The sequence below is a fragment of the Homarus americanus genome, unplaced genomic scaffold, assembly GCF_018991925.1.
Source record: "Homarus americanus isolate GMGI-L3 unplaced genomic scaffold, GMGI_Hamer_2.0 scaffold46622, whole genome shotgun sequence".
NCBI lineage: Eukaryota > Metazoa > Arthropoda > Malacostraca > Decapoda > Nephropidae > Homarus > Homarus americanus.
The window spans coordinates 39,867-64,106 of NW_024719895.1; the positions used below are offsets into that span (position 1 = coordinate 39,867).

At 46.0% G+C, this 24,240-nt stretch overlaps 1 protein-coding gene across 1 annotated transcript; it reads right to left on the reverse strand.

The window, feature by feature from the left end:
- Nucleotides 1–900: 900 nt before the first annotated feature.
- Nucleotides 901–14,223, reverse strand: LOC121860322 (fatty acid amide hydrolase 1-like). Its single transcript, XM_042357390.1, has 8 exons — nt 14,172–14,223; nt 13,254–13,497; nt 12,231–12,307; nt 10,193–10,363; nt 9,010–9,483; nt 8,178–8,339; nt 6,269–6,408; nt 901–2,843 (listed from the first exon to the last, which is right to left on the reverse strand). Exons 1-8 carry the CDS (start codon nt 14,221–14,223, stop codon nt 2,715–2,717), a joined length of 1,449 nt encoding a protein of 482 aa, XP_042213324.1. The 3' UTR covers nt 901–2,714.
- Between the last annotated feature and the right edge of the window lie 10,017 nt (nt 14,224–24,240).

Here is a 24,240-nt window from a genome sequence, read left to right on the forward strand (position 1 = left end):
AGCCTCACACACTGGCCATGCTTCATCACTCACCCACCACCACAACACCACACATTCTAGTCACACAGAATTTATTAATTTTACCAGCGCCGCCACCATTGTCTCTCTCGCTTCCTGTTTGACTCACACCATCTGTCATCCATAGTGTGTGTATTGGGTGGTGGGGCGGTGTGTGTATTGTTGGTTGGGGGGGGGGGGGATATTCTGTTTTTATTATTACTAGGGGAAGCCTGGACAAAAATATTTCAATTTAACCTTACCTAAAAACGACCATAGATAGATAGATAGAGTCATCACCAACACCATCTGAGAGGGGTGAGAGGGTAGGGGGTACACGTGCCAGTGGGAAGCTGTTGTTTATAGGTAGGCATTAAGTTGGCTCAGGTCATTACCCTCTGTGTGTGCCACGATAACCCTGGCTAATACCCTCATTCCGCCCGACTAACTAAATACATCATCAAATGGTGCGCAGAATTGGCCTAATTTGGGCGAACTCCGTAAAAAAAAAGAAAAAAAATCGAGATAAATAATTAAGTTAACGTGAGAATGAGATAATTGTGAGAACGATTTTCGCTCGTAAACCACCACCAAAAAAAGTAAACATTCACATGGTAATTTTTTAATATTCTGTGACATATTTACCGTATCTCTTCCTCTGTCTTACTGCTTCTGTCTATCTCCCTGACTCCTAGCTGACTGTCTACTAGAAAGATCTGTTAAGAAATCTTATTTTTTTTATATATTTGTTTATGCATATTATTAACCTTTTGAGCACGGTGGATTAACCCCTTGAGGACGGTAACCTATAGTACGCTACGTTATCCTCCTTGAAGAGTTAAAGCTTCAACACTCGTCCTCAAATGGTCGACCACTTCGTGTATTGGGGTTAAGAAAACTCAATTTAGTGCAGTTTATTATTTGATTTAATATTGAACATTTATATAAAAGTACCACCGTAGATTCCTTCACAGAGTCATCTACACACAGTGAGAGTTAGGATGGTTACGACACTCTTCCTCGGCAGTTCTGTCTTCGTGTTTTATTGTACAGAACTGAGTGACGGTCCCCGCTGGTGGCCGTCGTGTGCGTTGGGAAGTAACTCCAGGTCACTCACGGTCACGTTAAAGGTTCAAGACGCAGTTAGATCCGTCTTGACTCATTAAACAGTTAGATGTAACGTGACTATAATCTACTGTAACGCGTTCAGTAATGTAAAAGTTGTGAAAGCTTTCTTAATCCGACAGTTTCAGGTCAGCCATGTATATCTGCTGACAAGAATCACACAAGTTTATACATAAAACATCTACTGAGATACTGTAGTGTTGACGGTCTCCCTGTAACACCTCTGGCCGCCACACAATAGCTCGAGTTAATAACACTCAAACTGTTAAATTAAATATGAACACAGTAATTTGGAAGCTATTGTATAACAGCAGCTGCCTCCTGCTCGCTGTACGGCAGTGAGAAATGTTTGTATAATAATGAAAACAAGTTTTTATATAAATAAACAATAACTAAACTCACCCAACAGCTCGCCAGTGTGGACAAAATATATTGTTCTTCAGACAGTGAGTCACATTCTTACTCAGTGACAGTCACATACAGAGCTGCTGGCTCAACCAGAAATATGATGTCATTAACACAGAGCAGCAGGTGCGGTGATCCAGGGAGACAGAGACACAGTGGAAGAGGAACTACATCACCACAGGTTAGAGTCGGAGTTACGCCTTGAGGACCACCATCTGCACGGTGACGGGGAAGACACCTTTACTTCTCACACATCATGTCTAAATCTATACACCAGAAGATTGTACATGTTAGGAGGTTGACGATCATCATCGTGTGAACAATAACACTAATCTGTGAACATCTCAGACACTTTACAAGACGAGTGAGTCAGAGCCACGAGGGGTCTGCTGGACGGTGAGAACACTAGAGCGCGGGATTCTGATGCTTCAAGACACAGGTTCGACTCCCAACTGATGACTGCTACTACTATTACTGCGGCTTATTAGTGTCCTTAGAATCAAGTTACAGTGAGTTAGAATAACACTACATACAATACATAGTGGTGGATGGCACCAGTAGGGCGTGACACAGTGACCGTCCCTGGACTGTAATAGCCTGGCACTGCCACCTGTCCTTGGTCGCGGGCAGGTCACTTTATAATTTAGGTAACTAACAATACAGTGACAAATTTTAATAACAATCGTTGAAAAGGTTAACTGCTTAATGACTATGATTACCCGAAGGTCACATTAAGTACACCCAGAGAGAAGTGTATCTTTATGTAAATTACTAAGTGATGACTACAGCATTGTGTGAACTAATATGATCACCGCAGTTTTTAAAGAGCATTAACACAAAGTACACCTTGTGCATACTGTATACAAGAAGTCATCCCTCCCTCACATGTACCTAATATTCTACATATGCATCTAATTCATCCGAGTCCCACTTCCATATACCTTGAGCAGGACAGGTGTACACAGCCTCAGAGGTAATCGTCCCCTTATGTGGTCCAAGCACTTCAAACTCTGAGATGTGGCCCGGGGTCTGTTGGGGACAGACGACCCGGGGACTATGAACAGAATGACCCCGAGTACTATGGGGATATGGCTTGGGGCCTGCAGGAGATGCGGCCCGAGGACTGCAGGGGCTGTGGCCTGAAGACTGCAAGGGCTGTGGTCCAGGAATTTAGGGGGTGAGGTAGGCTACTTGTGAACGTGGGCGATCTTGAGCTGGTCTTGGAGGTCCCTCATGGCCCGGCACAACAACTCCTCCTGCCAGGGTAGAGCCACTACTTGCACGCCGATGGGCAGTCCCGTGGCGTCTCTGGTAGCCTGTGTTATGAGACAAGTTGAAATGTGTACCAGAGCGAGCATAAGAACATAAGAAAATAAGGAGTCTGCAATAGGCCGGTTGACCTGTGCATGGCAGCTCCTGTCGAGAGTTACTACCACTCTCTATCATCCATGAATCTATCTAGCCTCCTTTTAATAATTTCCAGCGTTCCAGCACTTACTACAAAGTTGCTAAGCTTGTTCCACTCGTCCACCACCCTATTTGTGAACCAGTTCCTTCCTATCTCCCTCCTAAACCTCTAACTTATCCAACTTAAATCCGTTGCTACGAGTCCTATCCTGCTCGGATATTATAAGAACTTTATCTATATCCCCTTTATTGATTCCTTTCACCCACTTAGATACTTCTATCATATCTCCCCGCACTCTTCGTCTTTCTAGGGAATGCAAGTTTAGTTTCTTTAATCTATCTTGATATGGAAGGTTTCTAAGTCCCGGAATCATTTTCGTCATTCCTTGCTACACCGACTCTAGTGAATTGATATCCATTCTATAATAGGGGCGCCAGAACTGAACCGCATACTCGAGGTGCGGCCTGACTAGCGCAAGATATAGTTGCAATAAGACCTCTGCACTCTTATTACTTACACGTCTAGATATAAAACCTAATACTCTGTTTGCTTTATTTCGAACATTAACGCACTGTTTTCTAGGCCGTAGGTCCGGGCTTACAAGTACCCCTAAGTCTCTTTCAAAAGTCGAGTCTCTAAGTTGATGTTGTTAAGGCTGTATACATTGACAGTATTTGTTCTTCCAATATTAAGTACGCTGCACTTGCTGGTGTTGAGTTTCATTTGCCATTTTCTGACCACTTCTGCAGTTTATTTAATTGCTCCTGTAGTGCATTTGCACCCTGTCCTGAATTAATCTGCCTCCCTATTTTGGTGTCATCCGAAAACTTGCTTATGTCACTGCTGATCCCAGTATCTAGATCGTTATGTAGCTTATGAACAAGAGTGGGCCTAGTACTGACCCCTGGGGAACACCACTTGTTACACGGCCCCACTCAGATTTAACACCATCTACGCTGACCCTCTGTGCTCTATCTGTGAGCCATGATTTTATCCAATTTAAAACTTTCCCCTTGATACCATGAGCCTTAACTTTTCTCAGAAGCCTCTGATGTGGTACTCTTTCAAACACTTTGCAAAAGTCCAGGTAAATAACATCGTAATTATCGTCATTATCTACTACCTCGAAGATTTTCCTGAAAAACGTCTGCAGATTTGTTAGACAAGATTTTCCCTTTGTAAACCCATGTTGAGAGTCGTAGATTAATCGGACGGTAATTTGACGCTGATGCTCTGTCTCCCTTTTTGAATATGGGTACTACATTTGCCTGTTTCCACAAGTCTGGTACAACTCCCGTGTCAAATGATTTTGTAATTAATTTTACGAGGGGTCCGCTAATCTGTTCCTTACACTCTTTCAAAACTCGAGGGAAAATTTCATCTGGCCCTGGGGATTTTGTCTTCTTTAATTTATTTATCTTCTTAAGAACATCCTCTTTTCTGATAGTGATATTCTTTAATTTCTCTTCTTCATTTTCCCTAAATATCAGTTCCACCTCTGGCATTTCCTCGTGAATTTCTTCTGTGAAAACTGATAAGAAGTATCTGTTTATTGCTTGGTTTATTTCCTCACTATCATCGATCACTTCCCCTCTCTCTGACTTTAAAGGCCCCACTTTGTCCTTGACCTTTGTCCTATATACCTGGAAAATCCCTTGGGATTCGCCTTGGATTCTCTTGCTATCCTAATTTCGTAGTCCCTCTTTGCCTTCCTTACATTTTCTTAACATTCCTAGATAATTCATTATACCTATCTGAGATGCTCCTCCCCTCCCTTTAATTTCTTATAAATTCCTTTCTTTATTCCTATGTCACATTTAAATTTTTTGGTCATCCACCTTGGCTCATTCTTATTTGACCTAATTTTTCTGTATGGTATATTTTGTTCTTGTGCTTTACGTAGTATATGAGTGAATATATTATAGTTATGATCAATTGTTGTGTCGCCGGTGACCTCACCAGTTCCTACTGGGGACTGACCTGACTGTTCCCAGGTGACCTCACCTAGGTACCTTCTTTACCCCTGATAATCCGCTGATCGAAAGTTTGGGACTCTGACCATATTGTCATTGTTTTTCGTTTCCCAATTTAGGGTGAACCTGATTTCTCTGTGATCACTGTTACCTAGTTCTTCCCCTATTGTGATATCTCTGATAATATTTTCTTTATTTGTTAATACTAGGTCTAATATATTGTCACCTCTAGTAGGTTCTGTAATTAGTTGTTTCAAAAAATTGTCCTGTACTGCGTCTAGGAAGTCTTCAGATTCATAGTCACCTACAATGTTGTTCCAGTCAATAGTTCTGAAGTTGAAATCCCCCATAATTAGGTTTTGTATTTTGCTGCCCTACTCATTTTCTGCCATATGGGAGTGATTTACAGGCCCCCAAGACTTGGGGGCCTGCAAATCACTCCCATAATTAGTTTTTCTCTTCCTTCCGCAATTTCTACCCATACAGATTCGGTTCCTATTTCACCCTTTATTGAATTATTATTACAACATTTTAATGTATCCTTGACGAAGAGTGCGACCCGTCCCCCCCTTCCTACCTTCCCTGTCCCTGTGAAAAAGGTTGTACCCTTCTATGTGGTACTCTGATAAAAAGTTCTTGCCGGCCAGATTCATCCAAGTTTCAGTGGTAGCTATGACGTCAACATTCTCGGTATAAACAACGACTCTCAGCAAGTCTATCTTATTTCTAACGCTCCTACTGTTTGTATAGTATATATTTAAACCTATCCTTCCCTGGTCCTGTTTTACCCCTTGTCCTGATTAACCAATTTTACTCCTGCTTGTTTTTTGACTCCCACTTACCTCGAGCTCTCTACTGGCGACCCCCCTTTGGAGTGACAAATTCACGCTCCAGGGAAGTAGACAACGTCTTTACCCTCGCGCGAGACAAGTGTACTCCGTCACGACTGTACAGGTAGTCGTTGCCAAAAAATACAGTATCTATCCATCTTTTTATCAAACTCTGAATACAATATGTGTGTGTCCTCATTATTTTAACAAAATTAGGATACAATAATGTATGCCCAACCAGACCCAAAGGTAGCGTTACCGAGTTTAATCATCGGGTGAAATAAACTGACGTATCTCATCTGGAGGTGACCCGCTTTGACCTAACTAAGTACATATTTTTCCTTCTTAACAGCGACCCCGTGACCTGACTGTGTCCTGGCTGAACTTATTATGACTAATATGACTATCATTACCTGACTGAACTGATTATGACAAATATGACCTATCATTACCTGATTGAACTGACTGTGACATTAATGTGACCTAATCATCACTTGACTGTGACCTGAAAATGACCTGACTGCACTGACCTCCTTAACCAGTTGGAACATTAAGTCAGTGGTCGGGTAGTCTTCGAGCTTCTCTTGATCCTCTTCCGTCTCGTGGGTGACGGGAACAACACCAGCCGGGAAGTTACACAGGTTGTAGAGGCAGGTAGTTAACAGGGCAGCTGTGGGCACGAAACCTGGAGGTCATTACGTACTAGAGGTATTAAGAGGTCACTATTTACTAGAGGTATTAAGAGGTGGTTTACTAGAGGTATTAAGAGGTCATTATTTACTAGAGGCAGGGAGAGACAGGCAGACAGACATACAGAGAGACAAGCAGACAGAGAGAGACAGGCAGACAGACATAGAGAGAGACAGGCAGACAGAGAGAGAGACAGGCAAACAGAGAGAGAGAGAGAGACAGACAGACAGACAGAGAGAGACAGGCAGACAGAAATAGAGAGAGACAGGCAGACAGAGAGAGAGAGAGAGACAGACAGACAGACAGAGAGAGACAGGCAGACATAGAGAGAAAGACAGGCAGACAGAGAGAGACAGACATAGAGAGTGTAACCTCAGAGACTCGTAGCTGGGATGGGTCGTGACACAGCATACCTCTGGCAGGGGAAGGGTCGTGATAGCGTGGCAGGGGAAGGGTCGTGACATGGTGGCAGGGAATGGGTCGTGACATGATGGCAGGGAAAGGGTCGTGATAGGGTGGCTGGGGAAGGGTGACAGGGTGGCAGAGGAAGGGTCGTGACAGGGTGCAGAGGAAGGGTCGTGATAGGGTGGCAGGAAGGGTCGTGATATAGGGGTGGCAGGGAAGGGTCGTGATAGGGTAGGGTCGGGGAAGGGTCGTGGTAGCGTGGCAGGGGAAGGGCGTGATTGGGTGGCAGGGGAAGGGTCGTGATAGCGTGGCAGGGGAAGGGTCGTGATTGGGTGGCAGGGGAAGGGTCGTGGCAGGGCAGGTGTCGTGTGTGACGTGAATGGTTAATATACACCAATGAAAGATTTATTTTGGGTCGAGGAAGTTCATTTAGGTTGAGTTGAATGTTTCATTGTTTCTCTGAGGCTAACAAGGTTTATCCTACGTCACTCAACACTAATTGTGGCAAGTTAATGACCAAGCCAAAAACAGTAAAAGTTCACGATTATTACCTAGTTTAATGAGGTATTAAGGATGGTAATTACAGCGTATCTCTCACTGCAACAAATCATAAACGACACAGCTTAGTTCTGAATATGTACCCAGTAAAAGATTTTTTTTAAACAACTGGAGAAAGAGATTTTGTGAATTCCATTATACGGCCACTCACTCACTCCACTTCTCTCTACTATGGTTGGTAAGGAAAAACGCTAATGCGTCTATCGTGCGTTTTGAAAACCCGAGTCGGTGATGAAGGTCCCGAGGGCCAGCGGAGAGGTCCCCACCATTAACACAGTCCTCAGTTGTTTTTGTTGCAGCGGAGTGAAGGAGGGGAGGAGGAGCCGTGGCTGTTGGGTCCGAGAGAAGCAAAGTTGTGTCGTGTCACTTAGTGGACCGGGTGTCTCGGGGCTCCACACTTTAGGGTTGGGGGGGTGACGGTATACACTGACACTCACCACCGCTGGCAACATGCTGAGGCTTACCAAGAAAACACACGGCATGTTGTTTTCCCGCCCCTAAATTATCGAGTCGAATATTTTTTTTTTGTGGTTTATATATAATAACTTAATGTTTATCTCTTCCTTAAGCTTAATCGCTAGCCAGGAGCAGCCTTCCTGGTGGACCCCGGGAAGGAGGTGGAACAACACATCACCAGGGACCCAGAGAACACTAATACTAACCCATGGTCCTCTTATGTTACTCCCTTACCCATGGTTTTGGTGGGGGCCACTAGCACTCACCCATGGTCTTGGTGGGGGCCACTAACACTCACCCATGGTCTTGGTGGGGGCCACTAACACTCACCCATGGTCTTGGTGGGGTAGGATGGGGGAGGGGCAGGCATAGGGAAGGCTGGACACAGAAGCACGTCTAGGTGGCAGCTGGTCCAGGCGTCAACAAACTCTTCCACGTACTCTGCCTGTGACCCCAACACCCGTAACAGCTGGTGTGATGATGAGGCCTCACCTGTGGGAATGTTACCGTGTTATGTTACTAGTATCCTTTATGGCCTTACATTTGTTGTTGTGTTACCTGTGTTGTGGTGTTACCTGTGTTATGGTGTTGCCTGGCGTTACTCTCACCTGAAGACGGACTACATCAACATGACTCTACCTAATATCCCGTGCTCCAACTGTGATCAAATTAGTTTATATTTTTCACTTGATGTTTTCATGTAAAGTCACTAACATACCTGTACAGTTCATTACATAATTAATAAGACAATAACCCCAAAGTTGTGTCTATAGGTCACTCGAAATGTACAAGTATGTCTCAAGGAAAGTATTTATGACCATCTCTTCATAAAGTCATCAATGTGTAGCCCATCCACTACCTACTTTAGTTGTATTGTCTTGCTAGTGTTTGAAAAAGTTTGCAGGTTGTAGTTGGGTGGATCTTCATCACAGTTACTGTACCATTTTAAGTTAGTCTAATTTTCCGGACAATGAAATCAGAAGTATATGTGCAAGTAAATTGATGGTTGTTAACCCTCTCCGCCTTTTAATGCAAATTAGAGAGTCGGCCCTTCATCTATCAGCGAGTCACCGTTTTCTCCATCGTCACCCTTCGTGAGGTTAGTTACACACACACACACACACACACACGTGTAAGTATTTCATGAGACGAGACAACTTACTTGTAAAAAGATCAGCCATAAGTGGCGACTTTCTGTGAACAATTTGTTTCCTGATGGCCTTGATGAACTTGGGCGCTGCCAATTTCTTGTTGGTAGAGATGGAGTGGTCGACAACCTCACCGTCCAGGAGGTGCTGCACAGTGCGTCCCTGGTCGGCCGTATAGATTGCGGTGATCAGGTTCCAGGCATGTCGCACGTCTGGAGGAGAGAAGGCCACGATATGGTGTCCAGCGGCGTGAAATGCGTCGCGAGCTTCGGCCACGGCTCTCCGACAGCCGGGGGTAATAGGGAACACGTTATCATCGTCATACCAGCCTACACGGAGCGGGCGGTCGTCGGTGTAGAGGTGGTGTCGCCAGGAGATTGGCGGCAACTGAGGGTCCAATTCGAACATGCAGCCGCCCTCCAGCAACGCCCTCAGGCCAGCCACCACGATCTCCACGTCACGACCCAACAGTCCCGGCGACCCACGAACTGAAGCACAGAAATAAACAAACATTTTATCAATCTGTTGTTGTCATAAACTGTCTGGGAGGGAATATATTGTGCTGTCCATAATATCTACGTGTACTACAGTCCCAGCGTCCATTACTCGACACATCACTCCCACTTAGCTACCAGCAACCTACCGCAGACGCCATTTTCATTGTTTACATGGCGTGACGACCGCTTTATACACACAAACACTTCTCACCGACTGTTCCATACACACTAAAACTTGCAACAACAATATTTAACGGATATAAGATAAACCGACCTACAGTAAGCCACTTAACCGAGGATGAAGGTACAACATAAATAGAAAATTACAAATCCTCGTTACTTTTGCAGATATTTTTGAGGTAAGGAGAAAAATATAATGAAGTTGGTAGTTTTCCTGCGTAGGCACTCCGAAGTTATTGCCTCAGCTTTCACAGTTTAATTTCATTGACCAGATAGACTGTTGTTGATGTACTTAGTTTCTTCACCTCTCCCTTATGGCTGGTGGACCTCAGTCAACACCACCAACCTTGTAATGCCTTTCTTGAGCTCTCCTCCCTGTATATCTGTCCTACTCACGCACTGAGCCTCCATGAACGTGTATGACGATCTTACTGAATATCTATCTGTCTGTCTGTCTCTCTGTCTGAAGTTAGCGTGGAAGATAAGCCAGCAGCTAACAAAGCGAGACTTAAATACTTACTGCCGACGTCACCGTTCATGACGCTGAGGACGCCCTGTGTGCTCAGTCTTCCTCTAGTGGTCTTGAGGCCCACCACGCCGCAGAAGTGGGCTGGGATCCTCACGCTGCCCCCGAGGTCCGAGCCCACCCCAAGAACAGACCCACCCGCGCCTACCAGTGCTCCCTCGCCTCCTACAGTGGTACACGAGGGAAGGTTAAGTTAGTGGTACAGTGGTACACGAGGGAAGGTTAAGTTAGTGGTACAGTGGTACACGAGGGAAGGTTAAGTTAGTGGTACAGTGGTACACGAGGGAAGGTTAAGTTAGTGGTACAGTGGTACACGAGGGAAGGTTAAGGTTAAGTTAGCGGTACAGTGGTACACGAGGGAAGGTTAAGTTAGTGGTACAGTGGTACACGAGGGAAGGTTAAGTTAGTGGTGCAGTGGTACACGAGGGAAGGTTAAGTTAGTGGTACAGTGGTACACGAGGGAAGGTTAAGTTAGTGGTGCAGTGGTACACGAGGGAAGGTTAAGTTAGTGGTACAATGGTACACGAGGGAAGGTTAAGTTAGTGGTACAGTGGTACACGAGGGAAGTGTTAAGTAGCGGTACAGTGGCACACGACGGAAGGTTGTTAGTGGTACAGGCACACGAGGGAAGGTTAAGTAGTGTACAGTGGTACACGAGGAAGGTTAAGTTAGCGGTACAGGGTACACGAGGGAAGGTTAGTTAGTGGTACAATGGTACACGAGGAAGGTTAAGTTAGTGGTACAGTGGTACACGAGGGAAGGTTAAGTAGGGTACAGTGGCACACGACGGAAGGTTAAGTTAGTGGTACAGTGGCACACGAGGGAAGGTTAAGTTAGTGGTACAGTGGTACACGAGGAAGGTTAAGTTAGGGTACAGTGGTACACGAGGGAAGGTTAAAAGGATACAGTGGTACACGAGGGAAGGTTAAGTTAGTGGTACACGAGGAAGGTTATTAGTGGTACAGTGGCACACGAGGGAAGGTTGTAAGAGGGTACAGTGGTACACGAGGGAAGGTTGTGTTAGTGGTACAGTGGTACACGAGGGAAGGTAAGTTTGTACAGTGGTACACGAGGGATGGTTAAGTTAGTGCAGTGGTACACGAGGGAAGGTTGTGTTAGTGGTACAGTGGTACACGAGGGAAGTGTGTTAGTGGTACAGTGGTACACGAGGGAAGGTTAAGTTTGTGGCAGTGGTACACGAGGAAGGTTAAGTTAGTGGTACAGTGGTACACGAGGGATGGTTAAGCAGGTGCAGTGGTACACGAGGGAAGGTTGTGTTAGTGGTACAGTGGTAAACGAGGGAAGGTTGTGTTAGTGGTACAGTGGTACACGAGGGAAGGTTGTGTTAGTGGTACAGTGGTACACGAGGGAAGGTTGTGTTAGGGTACAGTGGTACACGAGGGAAGGTTGTGAGAATGGTACAGTGGTACACGAGGGAAGGTTAAGTTTGTGGTACAGTGGTACACGAGGATGGTTAGTTAGTGGTGCAGTGGTACACGAGGGAAGGTTAAGTTAGTGGTACAGTGGTACACGAGGATGGAAGGTTAGTGGTGCAGTGGTACACGAGGGAAGTTGTGTTAGTGGTACAGTGGTGCACGAGGGAAGGTTGTTAGTGGTACAGTGGTACACGAGGGAAGGTTGTGTTAGTGGTACAGTGGTACACGAGGGAAGGTTGTGTTAGTGGTACAGTGGTACACGAGGGAAGGTTGTGTTAGTGGTACAGTGGTACATATTGTCTATGGTACAGTGGCACGAGGGAAGGTTGTGTTAGGTACAGTGGTACACGAGGGAGGTTGTTAGTGGTACAGTGGTATATATTGTCTATGGTACAGTGGTACACGAGGAAGGTTGTGTTAGTGGTACAGTGGTACATATCAAACATTCTGTTTAATGTTCGGGAAATTACACCCAGATTTTGAGCGTTTCCGCGTAACTGAGGAAAAGTGACACCTTACCAATGAGTTCTGTGTTTATCTCAAGACAGGGGAGAGCTAAATGACGAAGGAGGAACCCAATTATGGGTTAAGCTTACCTGAGGAACCGCCAGAGGTACGCTGTGTGTTGGCTGGGTTGACAGTCTCGCCCCACACGGGATTGCTGCAGCCGTATGAATATATTAAATTTTTCAGGTGAGTCATCTACACCTACTGCCCACGTCAGTGGTCCCCAACCTTTCGGAGGCTCTAGTCCACATTTATTAATGTAAATATAGTGAAGGGCGTCAAAACTTTAGATCTACATTCAAGAAAAAAATCTCATATAAACTGTGCAGTTATTTACAGTTTTACACGTCTAACTGCTCCAAGTTACATACTTTTTACATTTACTCTTGGACAGAACGAGTGTATTTGCCCAGTGACAAGGCTGGCCTTCTCTGGGCCCTGTCTGTGGTAAGTACACCCGTCCTGTACACGACAGTTGTATCAAGTTATTACATATTTTCATTATTTCACTTATAAAGAATCCCAAATAAGTCATTTTTTTTAATAAACCCTCGTGGGTTCCATAATATGTTAGGGACCACTGGTCTACACCTACTGTCTACACCTACTGCCTCACATACTGTCTACACCTACTGTCTACACCTACTGCCTCACATACTGTCTACACCTACTGTCTCTACACCTACTGCCCTCACATACTGTCTACACCTACTGTCTACACCTACTGCCTCACATACTGTCTACAATCACTGTCTACACCTACTGCCTCACATACTGTCTACACCACTGTCTACACCTACTGCCCTCACATACTGTCTACACCTACTGTCTACACCTACTGCCTCACATACTGTCTACACCTACTATCTACACGTACTGCCTCACATACTGTCTACACCTACTGTCTACACCTACTGCCCCACATACTGTCTACACCTACTGTCTACACCTACTGTCTACACCTACTGCCCCACATACTGTCTACACCTACTGTCTACACCTACTGTCTACACTACTGCCCCACATACTGTCTACACCTACTGTCTACACCTATGGGTATGCGGGGGTATGGAGGGCGGGGTTTGGGTGTGTCACCTGGCAGGAGGACTCACCTGATGCAAGTCTGGGGGACGTTGGTCTTGCAGAAGGGGACGGCACCCTGAGCCTTCAGGGCTTGGACGAGGGCGGCGTGGCGGAAGGCGGGGCGGTAGAGGTTCTTGGCCAGACCCAGGGTGGTGTCACGCCCCTCCACATCAATGTTCTCCTTCACGCTCACCGGCAGCCCGTACAGCGGCAGGTTCCTAGTCTCTAGCGGCGCTTCCTCCAGCGACGCTGCCCACTCCTGCCGGAACGACGCTTACGCTCTTGTTACACCCAGCTGGCACACTCCTCCCAGCTGACACACTCCTCCCAGCTGGTACACTCCCCAGCTGACACACTCCCAGCTGACCTCCCAGCTGGTACACCCCCAGCTGACACACCTCCCAGCTGACACACTCCCCAGCTGACACACCTCCCAGCTGGCACACTCCCCCAGCTGACACACCTCCCAGCGGCACACACCTCCCAGCTGACACACCTCCCAGCTGACACACTTCTGAAGGACACTCCTCCCAGCTGGCACACTCCTCCCAGCTGACACACCTCCCAGCTGGTACACTCCAGCTGACACACTCCTCCCAGCTGACACACTCCTCCCAGCTGACACACTCCCAGCTGACACACTCTCCCAGGACACACTCTCCTCCAGGACACACTCCCCAGCTGACACACTCCTTCCAACTGACACACCTCCCAGCTGACACACCTCCCAGCTGACACACTCCTCCCAGCTGACACACTCCCCCAGCTGACACAATCCTCCCCAGCTGCACACTCCAGCTGACACACCTCCCAGCGACACACCTCCCAGCTGACACACTCCACCCAGCTGACACACTCCACCCAGCTGACACACTCCACCCAGCTGACACACTCCACCCAGCTGACTCCACCCAACTGGACCAATGAGAGAGCTCCATTCCTCGGACCAATGAGAGCTCTATTCCTTTGACCAATAAGAGAGTACCATTCCCTTAGCATGGTGTGGGTAACTAATTGTAATATTGTATTTTCTTTCTGTTTCTGAATCCTATCCACTGATTAATTGTCTGGTTTGTATGTTTTGGGAGGTGGGGAGGGATGGTCCTTTGGGAGGTGGGGGAGGGATGGTCCTTTGGGAGGTGGGGGGGAGGGATGGTCCTTTGGGAGGTGGGGAGGTTTGGTCCAAGAGAAGTTGCTTGATAGGAATTTTGAGGCCGATAGAATTTGTGTTTATTTTGAAATCCATCGGACACCTTCCCCAAAGATAATTTCTGCATGAACTTACCTCAGCTAGGGGATAAATTCTGTGATGCAGTTGACTCGGTACGTCACAACGATAGCCTGTCATGGAGAGAATGTTACATTTGTTAGCGTGACGGAGAGAATGTAATGGTTGTTAGTGTGGTAGAGAGAAGGATATGTGTTGGTTGTTACGATGTGGCGTGACATAGTAATTATCTGTTACGGTGTGAAGGGAAAAAAGACAGATGAAATAAGAGTTAGTGTCACATTAAACTTTAGTAACATCTACGGTGCTGTTTATGGTCAGTTACAATTTGTTGTCATACTTTTAAAAATGTTAATGGAGAAAATTAATCGAAAGTTTTATCATCACCTTCACCTTATCATCACCTTCACCTTATCATCACCTTCACCTTATCATCAATAAAAAAATACCTGTAAGGTAATAAACAGACTTTAAAATTTGATGAGTTTTAATATACGATTTCCATCTGAATTTCCACGTCGGAACCTTTTAACGCACTAATTAATGATTCAACTTAATAAAGACAAATTTAATTAATTTAAATCTTCTAACGACACAAATGTTATTTTACCTCTTAATTGAAGGTTCAGTAATGTCTATAATTATCCCAGATTTAACATTCGACGCCGATCTTTTAATTATCATTTTAAAAAGTAGTAGTTTGGAAACTTCAAAGGAAATCCACTTTTCAACGCGCTAGTTGAGGACCGGCTTAAAAATATTGAATTTCAGGTAATTAGACCCACTTGAACCCCGAACTTTCTGTAAGACATAATCTGACCACTTGGGATAAAAAAGGTTTGAATAAACAAACTGTACACAAAGCTTTCGATACTGAAGGAGGCAGCGTGACCGGCACTGTACTTAACTGCCTTCACTCCCCAATAGTAAAGTTAAGTCCCCTTTCACAGATGGGTGAAATGGAGGTGCTCCGGATGCGAACCAGCGACCCATTCGACAGGAGACAATCGATGTATCCGCTGAGCCACTGCGTCCTCACTCTGATCTAAACACTACACAAACAAGGTTCAGACTAAACACTGACCTTGGCCTGAAACGCCTGGAGGACGTGTGTTGGGGCGAGGTGGCCGTCCCTGAGTCTGTGGAGGAGGGTGGTGGGGGGCAGGGCCAGGATGGCGAGCCGCTCCTCCGTCAGCAGCTCCCCGCCTTCACTCAGCGCAGCCTCCAGGCGGTCCAGAGCAGCCCGCACCTCTTTCTGACGCTGTTCCATCGACTCCTGAAGCTTCTCCTGTAGGTTAAGTGGTATCACTGAAGGTAGGAAGGTGTTGCTGATGTGAGGCAGAATATTTTGACATTCGGTAAGCACAGAGAAAATAGAGTTCGTTACAAACACAATCATAAAAAACCAGAGGTTGTTGAAAGTATGACCATAGAAAACCAGAGCTTGATGAAAGTATGACCATAAAAAACCAGAGCTTGTTGAAAGTATGACCATAGAAAACTAGAGCTTGTTGAAAGCATGACCATAGAAAACTAGGCATTTGACAAGGAAATTAACAAAAAACACATTACTCAAAACGGAAGACAATTACTGTACATGAGACAGAGAGAAGCCAAAAAGTTCTCGAAATACAAGCACTCACTTTTGAGGTAACTCACTACTCAGGTAACTCACTGTTGTTGTGACTCACTACTTAGGTAACTCACTCTTCAGGTAACTCACCACTCGGGTAACTCAATACTCCGGTAGCTCACTACTCAGGTTACTCACAAATTGTAAAAAGTAAAAGATTCGTGGCTCTTATGTACGGTAAGTTCAAAAACTAGCGTGAGACTTTGTTCTGGCAACTTATGATTTGTCTCTAGTGTTAATATTGAACTCGACTCATAAATCTGGCAACTCTCAGAAATGCTCATAACTGAGAATAATTAAAAAAAATCCGATTGTAAGTTGTGAGTGAATTATCTAACTCAGTTCGTGATATTTACTCTTAAGAAATAAACAAATATTCATAAAAATAATTAAATGTGCTTATATTTGTTTATGTGTGTAATATTTATACAAAAAATAAAATTTAGAAGAAAAAAATTACATGCTATTATACCTCTGAGTTGGAACAGGAGGACATTGATGTCATGGTGGAAGCTGAAGACACGTTACGCAGGTCCTAAAAGTTGTTTTTCTCCCTACAAATACAAGAAGCAAGTTCAGTACATCACCTTAATAAGCCTTAAACATCACCTCAACACACAGATACTGAGATGATATTTTTTTTGGTAAGTGTAATGCAAGGATCAACGTAATATGTTACCTCTGACGAACCACCGCACAGTAGCCTCGCCTCCTATAGTCAACCCCTCATGGAAAGTTTCCTCAACTTAATTGTTTACCGGAAGTGATTCGTATCAAAAGACAGACAATAGAGAGTTGTCCGGAGCTCTACCGAATCGTGGCGAGTGGAGGGATAGAGCAGGAACGTGAGAGAGAGAGAGGATGGAAGGGGTCTGAGAACAGGGAAGTAGACAGGATGAAAGGGGCGTGAAAACAGGCAATTAGAGAAGAGAGATGAACAGAAAGGAAGGAATTTTAACGTTTGGTGGAAGGATAAATAGAATAGGGGAAGAGATAAGTAAAGGAGAAGAGAGAGAAAAAGATTGAATAGATTTTCTCGAGTAAAATCAAAGCGACGGACTGCTTACAGTTACCTAGGCAAATGATGTTATGGCCCGTGGTCACTAAGACGGGGCCTCTTCTCCCTCATCTTCTCCCTCACCCCTCCTCCTCCCTCATCATCTTCCCCCACATCTCCTCCTCCCTCATCATCTTCCCCCACATCTCCTCCTCCCTCCTCTCCTCCCCCACCTCTCCTCCTCCCTCATCACTCGGTCACCTTCAGCCACTCCCCCTCACCCCTCCCCCCCCTTACCAATATCAACCCTCTAACTCCCTCACCTGTGTACCCCCCCCAAGTACAACCCTTCTCCCTCTCTACAACTCTACAACACTCTACAACCCTTCCACTCTACAACCCTTCCACTCTACAACCCTTCCACTCTACAACCCTTCCACTCTACAACCCTTCCACTCTACAACCCCTCCACTCTACAACCCTTCCATCTACAACCCTTCCACTCTACAACCCTTCCACTCTACAACCCCTCCACTCTATAACCCTTCCATCTACAACCCTTCCACTCTACAACCCTTCCACTCTACAACCCCTCCAACTCCACAAACCTTCCATCTACAACCTCCCTCCTACAACCCTCCCATCTACAACACCTCAATACACATGTTCACAATACAGTAGTTAACAGTGTTGTCATCGACGCCTCATGACAGAATGTTAAGTTTAATCGATGCTCAGGAAAGAATCAATAGTTTGGGCAGCCACCTAACGTAGACGGACACTTAACCTCTGAGTTAAGTTAATTATTGTGTAGTTACTTGATCATTGACTCTTAATGGACATCTTACTTGATTTGTTGAGGTAAATCTTAATTAAATCGACTCTTATATACCTGGAATGTGTATGTGTAAAAGTTGAAGCAATGTGATGTATGATGATTTTACTGAATTTGTATACCTGTATGTCTTTATGTATATCTCTTTATCTATCTGTCAGCCTGTCTCTATGTCTGTCTTATCTACGTATCTATGTCCGTCTGTCTACACGCAAGAGGAGACTATTTGGTCATGCGCATTGAATCACAAGTTCGTGAAATATGATGCAAAATCAAAGGTGTCCCAGATTGATAATGGTTGGAGTGTGTTTTTATTATGCCTGGTTGTTCTGTACACAGGCCAGACGTGCCGGGCCATGGCCATAATAACTAGAGACGCCCTGGCCATGTAATATGACCTCTGCCACCAGGGTAAGATATTCTACAACACGTAATTTCGTAACACCTACACAATATATTTTTAAAGTTTTTGTTTGTTGTTATAGAACTTTGCAGGACGCTGTTTGGGTATAAGGGCATCTTTGCGGTGCGGTAGACATGGTCATATCTCAGTATGAATCATCTCTCTTCGGTATTTCTGAGCGCGCGTCAGGTCAGGGTAAGTATGCTTTGTTGACAGTACAACCATTACAGTTAACGTGATGATTGTGTACTGTGCATGTGCTTAGATTACTCTTTTAACTCGCCTGGTCACTGTCACCTGCTTTTAACATGACCAGAAACTGAACAGGACAGTTGAAAGGTGAAAAGGTTTATACATATCGGAACAGACCAAAGAGTAGACTAACGTGAAATACTTAAACGTAAAGTGTTCTCAGACGTGCAAGAGACGACTGATATACTCATGGTTTGGGAGTGTACAGTAAGTACTTGGTGCTGTTATATGAGCGGCTATGTCAATGTGAACAACATTCATCTAGAGGAGTAATCTACCTGTGTTGATGTTGAGGTGTCTACGCGAGATGTTGCCATAGCAACCTGTGAAATAATTTATTTCCACTTCCGTTTTCTCCAGAGTACAATTTATGTAAAGAAAACTGAATTCTCTTTTAGGGTAACTCGATAAATTTATTGCATGCTACACTTTTAATTTTTACTTTTATCTTCTTCGCCACTGATCGGCTTATTAGCCGCTTGGGCGATCGGTTGCGTCTCTGTTACGCACTTTTGGCAAGTACTGGGTATGCACCGGCTCCTGAATGTACCTGAACCTGCTCCAGTGTTGGTCAAGTCTGTTCTTGAAAGAGCTCACACTCGGTGCCTTCACAACACTTTCTGGCAGATTTTCCAAGAGTTTACAACTCTCCGAAAAAGTTACCCCTCACATTTTCTGGACTTGCGGCTTCTTCAACCTTAAGCTGTGACCCCTTATGCATGGGCGAGCATCCGCCAGCTCCAGGTAAGGGCACTCGTCTGAGTACTGCCTTTTGAGAGCTGAGAGAACAAAAATTAAGCCAAATTAGCAAGTTGACAATAACATAATGTAGATAAGCAGCTAGATATAAGTAGCGGGGCAGGATGGTAGAAGAGCAGGTTGGCATAAAAAGGTGCAGTGAAGTAGATGATAAACAGTGGGATGATACTGACTGTAACTGTTCTGTGTGTGCAGGTAGCCATGTGCCCACAGCAGGAAGGCTGGACAAACTCAATATAGTGGATATGTCCCTCGTGTATGTAGATGAGTTTTGTTACCAGGGTGGGGGGTGTCACTGAAGCCTTCTCAGTTGAAGGAGTCAGACGTGGCAGAAAGAAGTTCAGAGAGCTCTTTTTTTCGTGTATTTCACCTCTTATCAGGTTATTGACTGTTTGAACACTTGGTTTATCCAGTATCAGAAACTGGATTCATAACATGTGAGTGAATTGTGGCGGTAATGGTAACCAAGGAAACACAGAATGCTCCAGGAGTTTCATTCTCTTACGTTTTGGCGTTGTGACGAAACTATGACAAAAATAGTTACCCATGAAACAATAATTACTCTCTCTGCGTAGTACACTCGCTCAGTAACAGGTGATGCTGTATTAACATTTTGGACCAACCTGTACATCTCTTCCTAGTACAACACACCCCTCTACAACCCTTCCACTCTACAACCTCTCCACTCAACAACCTCTCCACTCTACAACCTCTCCACTCTACAACCTCTCCACTCTACAACCTCTCCACTCTACAACCTCTCCACTCTACAACCCTTCCACTCTACAACCTCTCCACTCTACAACCCTCCGCTCTACAACCCTTCCACTTACAACCTCTCCACTCTACAACCTCTCCACTCTACAACCCTTCCACTCTACAACTCTCTCCACTCTACAACCTCTCCACTCTACAACCCTTCCACTCTACAACCTCTCCATCCTACAACCTCCACTCTACAACCCTTCCACTCTACAACCCTTCCATCTACAACCTCTCCATCTACAACCCTTCCACTCTACAACCCTCTCTCCACTCTACAACCTCTCCACTCTCTACAACCCTTCCACTCTACAACCTTCTTCCACTTCACAACCTCTCCACCTACAACTCTCCACTCTACAACCCTTCCATCACAACCTCCACCCTACAACCTCCACTCTACAACCCTTCCACTCTACAACCTTCCACTCTACAACCTCCACTCTACAACCCTTCCACTCTACAACCTTCCACTCTACAACCTTCCACTCTACAACCCTTCCACTCTACAACCCTTCCACTCTACAACTTCTCCACTCTACAACCCTCTCCACTCTACAACCCTTCCACTCTACAACCTCTCCACTCTACAACTTCACTCACAACCTCTCCACTCTACAACCTCTCCACTTACAACCTTCTCCACCTCTACAACCTCCTTCCACTCTACAACCCTCTCCACTCTACAACCCTTCCACTCTACAACCCTCCACTCTACAACCTTCCACTCTACAACCCTTCCACTTACAACCCTTTCCACTTCACAACCCTTCCACTCTACAACCCTTCCACTTCCAACCCTCTCCACTCTACAACCTTCCACTCTACAACCCTCCACTCTACAACCCTTCCACCTACAACCTCTCCACCTACAACCCTTCCACTCACAACCTCCACTCTACAACCCTTCCACTCTACAACCTCTCCACTCTACAACCAATCCACTCTACAACCCTTCCACTCTACAACCCTTCCACTCTACAACCCTTCCACTTCACAACCTCTCCACTCTACAACCCTTCCACTCTACAACCTCTCTCCACTCTACAACCTCCACAACCCCTTCCACTCTACAACCCTTCCACTCTACAACCCAATCCACTCTACAATCCTTCCACTCACAACCCTTCCACTCTACAACCTAATCCACTCTACAACCCTTCCACTCTACAACCTCTCCACCTCTACAACCTCTCCACTCTACACCCTTAACACACCACCTACACCCCTTAACACACCACCTACACCCCTTAACACACCACTCAACCCCCTTAACACACCGCCTACACCTTAACACACCACCTACACCCTTTAACACACCATTACCCCTTAATACACACCACCTACACCCCTTAACACACCACCTACACCCCTTAACACACCACCTAATAATGGTTGCCCATCGTGGTGAGGATGGCCGGCCCAAGGGCCACCTAGGCGTGAATTTGTTTAGGTGTAGAAGCTGTCACCAACACAAGAACCACACCCTGAGTTAACGAGTTGCATGACCCAGTGTTTAAGGTGTAGCTAATGCCAACACAACAACCACACCCTTAGTTAACGAGCTGCATGACCCAGTGTTTAAGGTAGAGCTGTCGCCAACACAACAACCACACCCTGAGTTAACGAGCTGCATGACCCAGTGTTTAAGGTGTAGAAGCTGTCACCAACACAACAACCACACCCCTGAGTTAACGAGCTGCATGACCCAGTGTTTAAGGTAGAAGCTGTCGCCAACACAACAACCGAACCCTGAGTTAACGAGCTGCATGACCCAGTGTTTAAGGTGTAGAAGCTGTCGCCAACACAACAACCACACGCTAAGTTAACGAGCTGCATGACCCAGTGTTTACAGAAGCTGTCGCCAACACAACAACCACACCCTGAGTTAACGAGCTGCATGACCCAGTGTTGTGTAGAAGCTGCTCCAACACAACAACCACACCCTGAGTTAACGAGATGCATGACCCATGTTTAGGTGTAGAAGCTGTCGCCAACACAACAACCACACCCTTAGTTAACGAGCTGCATGACCCAGTGTTTAAGGTGTAGAAGCTGTCGCCAACACAACAACCACACCCTGAGTTAACGAGCTGCATGACCCAGTGTTTAAGTAGAAGCTGTCGCCAACACAACAACCACACCCTGAGTTAACGAGCTGCATGACCCAGTGTTTAAGGTAGAAGCTGTCGCCACAACGAACCCTGAGTTAACGAGCTGCATGACCCAGTGTTTAAGGTGTAGAAGCTGTCGCCAACACAACAACCACACCCTAAGTTAACGAACTGCATGACCCAGTGTTTAAGGTGTAGAAGCTGTCGCCACACAACAACCACACCTAAGTTAACGAGCTGCATGACCCAGTGTTTAAGGTGTAGCTGTCACCAACACAACAACCACGCTAAGTTAACGAGCTGCATGACCCAGTGTTTTAGGTGTAGAAGCTGTCGCCAACACAACAACCACACCCTGAGTTAACGAGCTGCATGACCCAGTGTTTAAGGTAGAAGCTGTCACAACACAACAACCACACCCTGAGTTAACGAGCTGCATGACCCAGTGTTTAAGGTAGAAGCTGTCGCCAACACAACAACCACACCCCTTAGTTAACGAGCTGCATGACCCAGTGTTTAAGGTGGAGCTGTCGCCAACACAACAACCACACCGAGTTAACGAGCTGCATGACCCAGTGTTTAATGTAGAAGCTGTCGCCAACACAACAACCACACCCTGAGTTAACGAGCTGCATGACCCAGTGTTTAAGGTAGAAGCTGTCGCCAACACAACAACCACACCCTGAGTTAACGAGCTGCATGACCCAGTGTTTAAGGTGTAGAAGCTGTCGCCAACACAACAACCACACCCTGAGTTAACGAGCTGCATGACCCAGTGTTTAAGGTGTAGAAGCTGTCGCCAACACAACAACCACACCCTTAGTTAACGAGCTGCATGACCCAGTGTTTAAGGTAGAAGCTGTCGCCAACACAACAACCACACCCTGAGTTAATGAGCTGCATGACCCAGTGTTTATGTAGTCGCCACACAACAACCACACCTAAGTTAACGAGCTGCATGACCCAGTGTTTAAGGTGTAGAAGCTGTCACCAACACAACAACCACACCCTGAGTTAATGAACCCAGGTCCCCAATTACTGCGGTAGACAGAGGCAAATGGCGTAAAGAATCTGGCCCATAGTTTCACCTGCCCGGGGATCGAACCGGGTCCGTTCGCATGCTGACCATTACACCACCTACACCCCTTAGCACGCCACGTACGCCCCTTAACACGCCACATACACCCTTTGATACGCCACCTACACCCCTTAACACACCACCTACACCCCTTAGCACGCCACGTACACCCCTTAACACGCCACATACACCCTTTGATACGCCACCTACACCCCTTAACACACCACCACCCCCTTAGCACGCCACGTACACCCTTAACACGCCACATACACCTTGATACGCCACCTACACCCTTAACACACCACCTACACCCCCTTAGCACGCCACGTACACCCTTAACACGCCACATACACCCTTTGATACGCCAACCCTACACCCCTTAACACACCACCTACACTCCTTAGCACGCCACGTACACCCCTTAACACGCCACATACACCTTTGATACGCCACCCACACTTAACACTCCACCTACAGCCCCCTACAACCTCTCTGAAGACCAGACTTGATGAACACTGGCGCAGGTATAGATATATTCTGGCATTTTGGAGCAAGAACTTGACACCAGTAGTAAACAGAGCCAGTACTTGACGACAGTGGCAAACAGAGCCAGTACATGACGACAGTGACAAACAGAGCCAGTACATGACGACAGTGGTCAAACAGAGCCAGTACATGACGACAATGGCAAACAGAGCCAGTACATGACGACAGTGGTCAAACAGAGCCAGTACATGACGACAGTGGTCAAACAGAGCCAGTACATGACGACAATGGCAACAGAGCCAGTACATGACGACAGTGGTCAAACAGAGCCAGTACATGACGACAGTGGTCAAACAGAGCCAGTACATGACGACAATGGCAAACAGAGCCAGTACATGACGACAGTGGTCAAACAGAGCCAGTACATGACGACAGTGGCAAACAGAGCCAGTACATGACGACAGTGGCA

Bases quoted from the DNA above. Each gene is read 5' to 3' on its own strand.
- LOC121860322 (XM_042357390.1), bottom strand. From the start codon at position 14,223: ATGCTAAGGGAATGGTACTCTCTTATTGGTCAAAGGAATAGAGCTCTC. The intron at 8,340-9,009 runs GTAAGTTGTCTC...ACATTCCCACAG, and splicing joins TATGGCTGATCTTTTTACAA to GTGAGGCCTCATCATCACAC. The intron at 2,844-6,268 runs GTCAGTGCAGTC...CTCATAACACAG, and splicing joins TGTTCCAACTGGTTAAGGAG to GCTACCAGAGACGCCACGGG.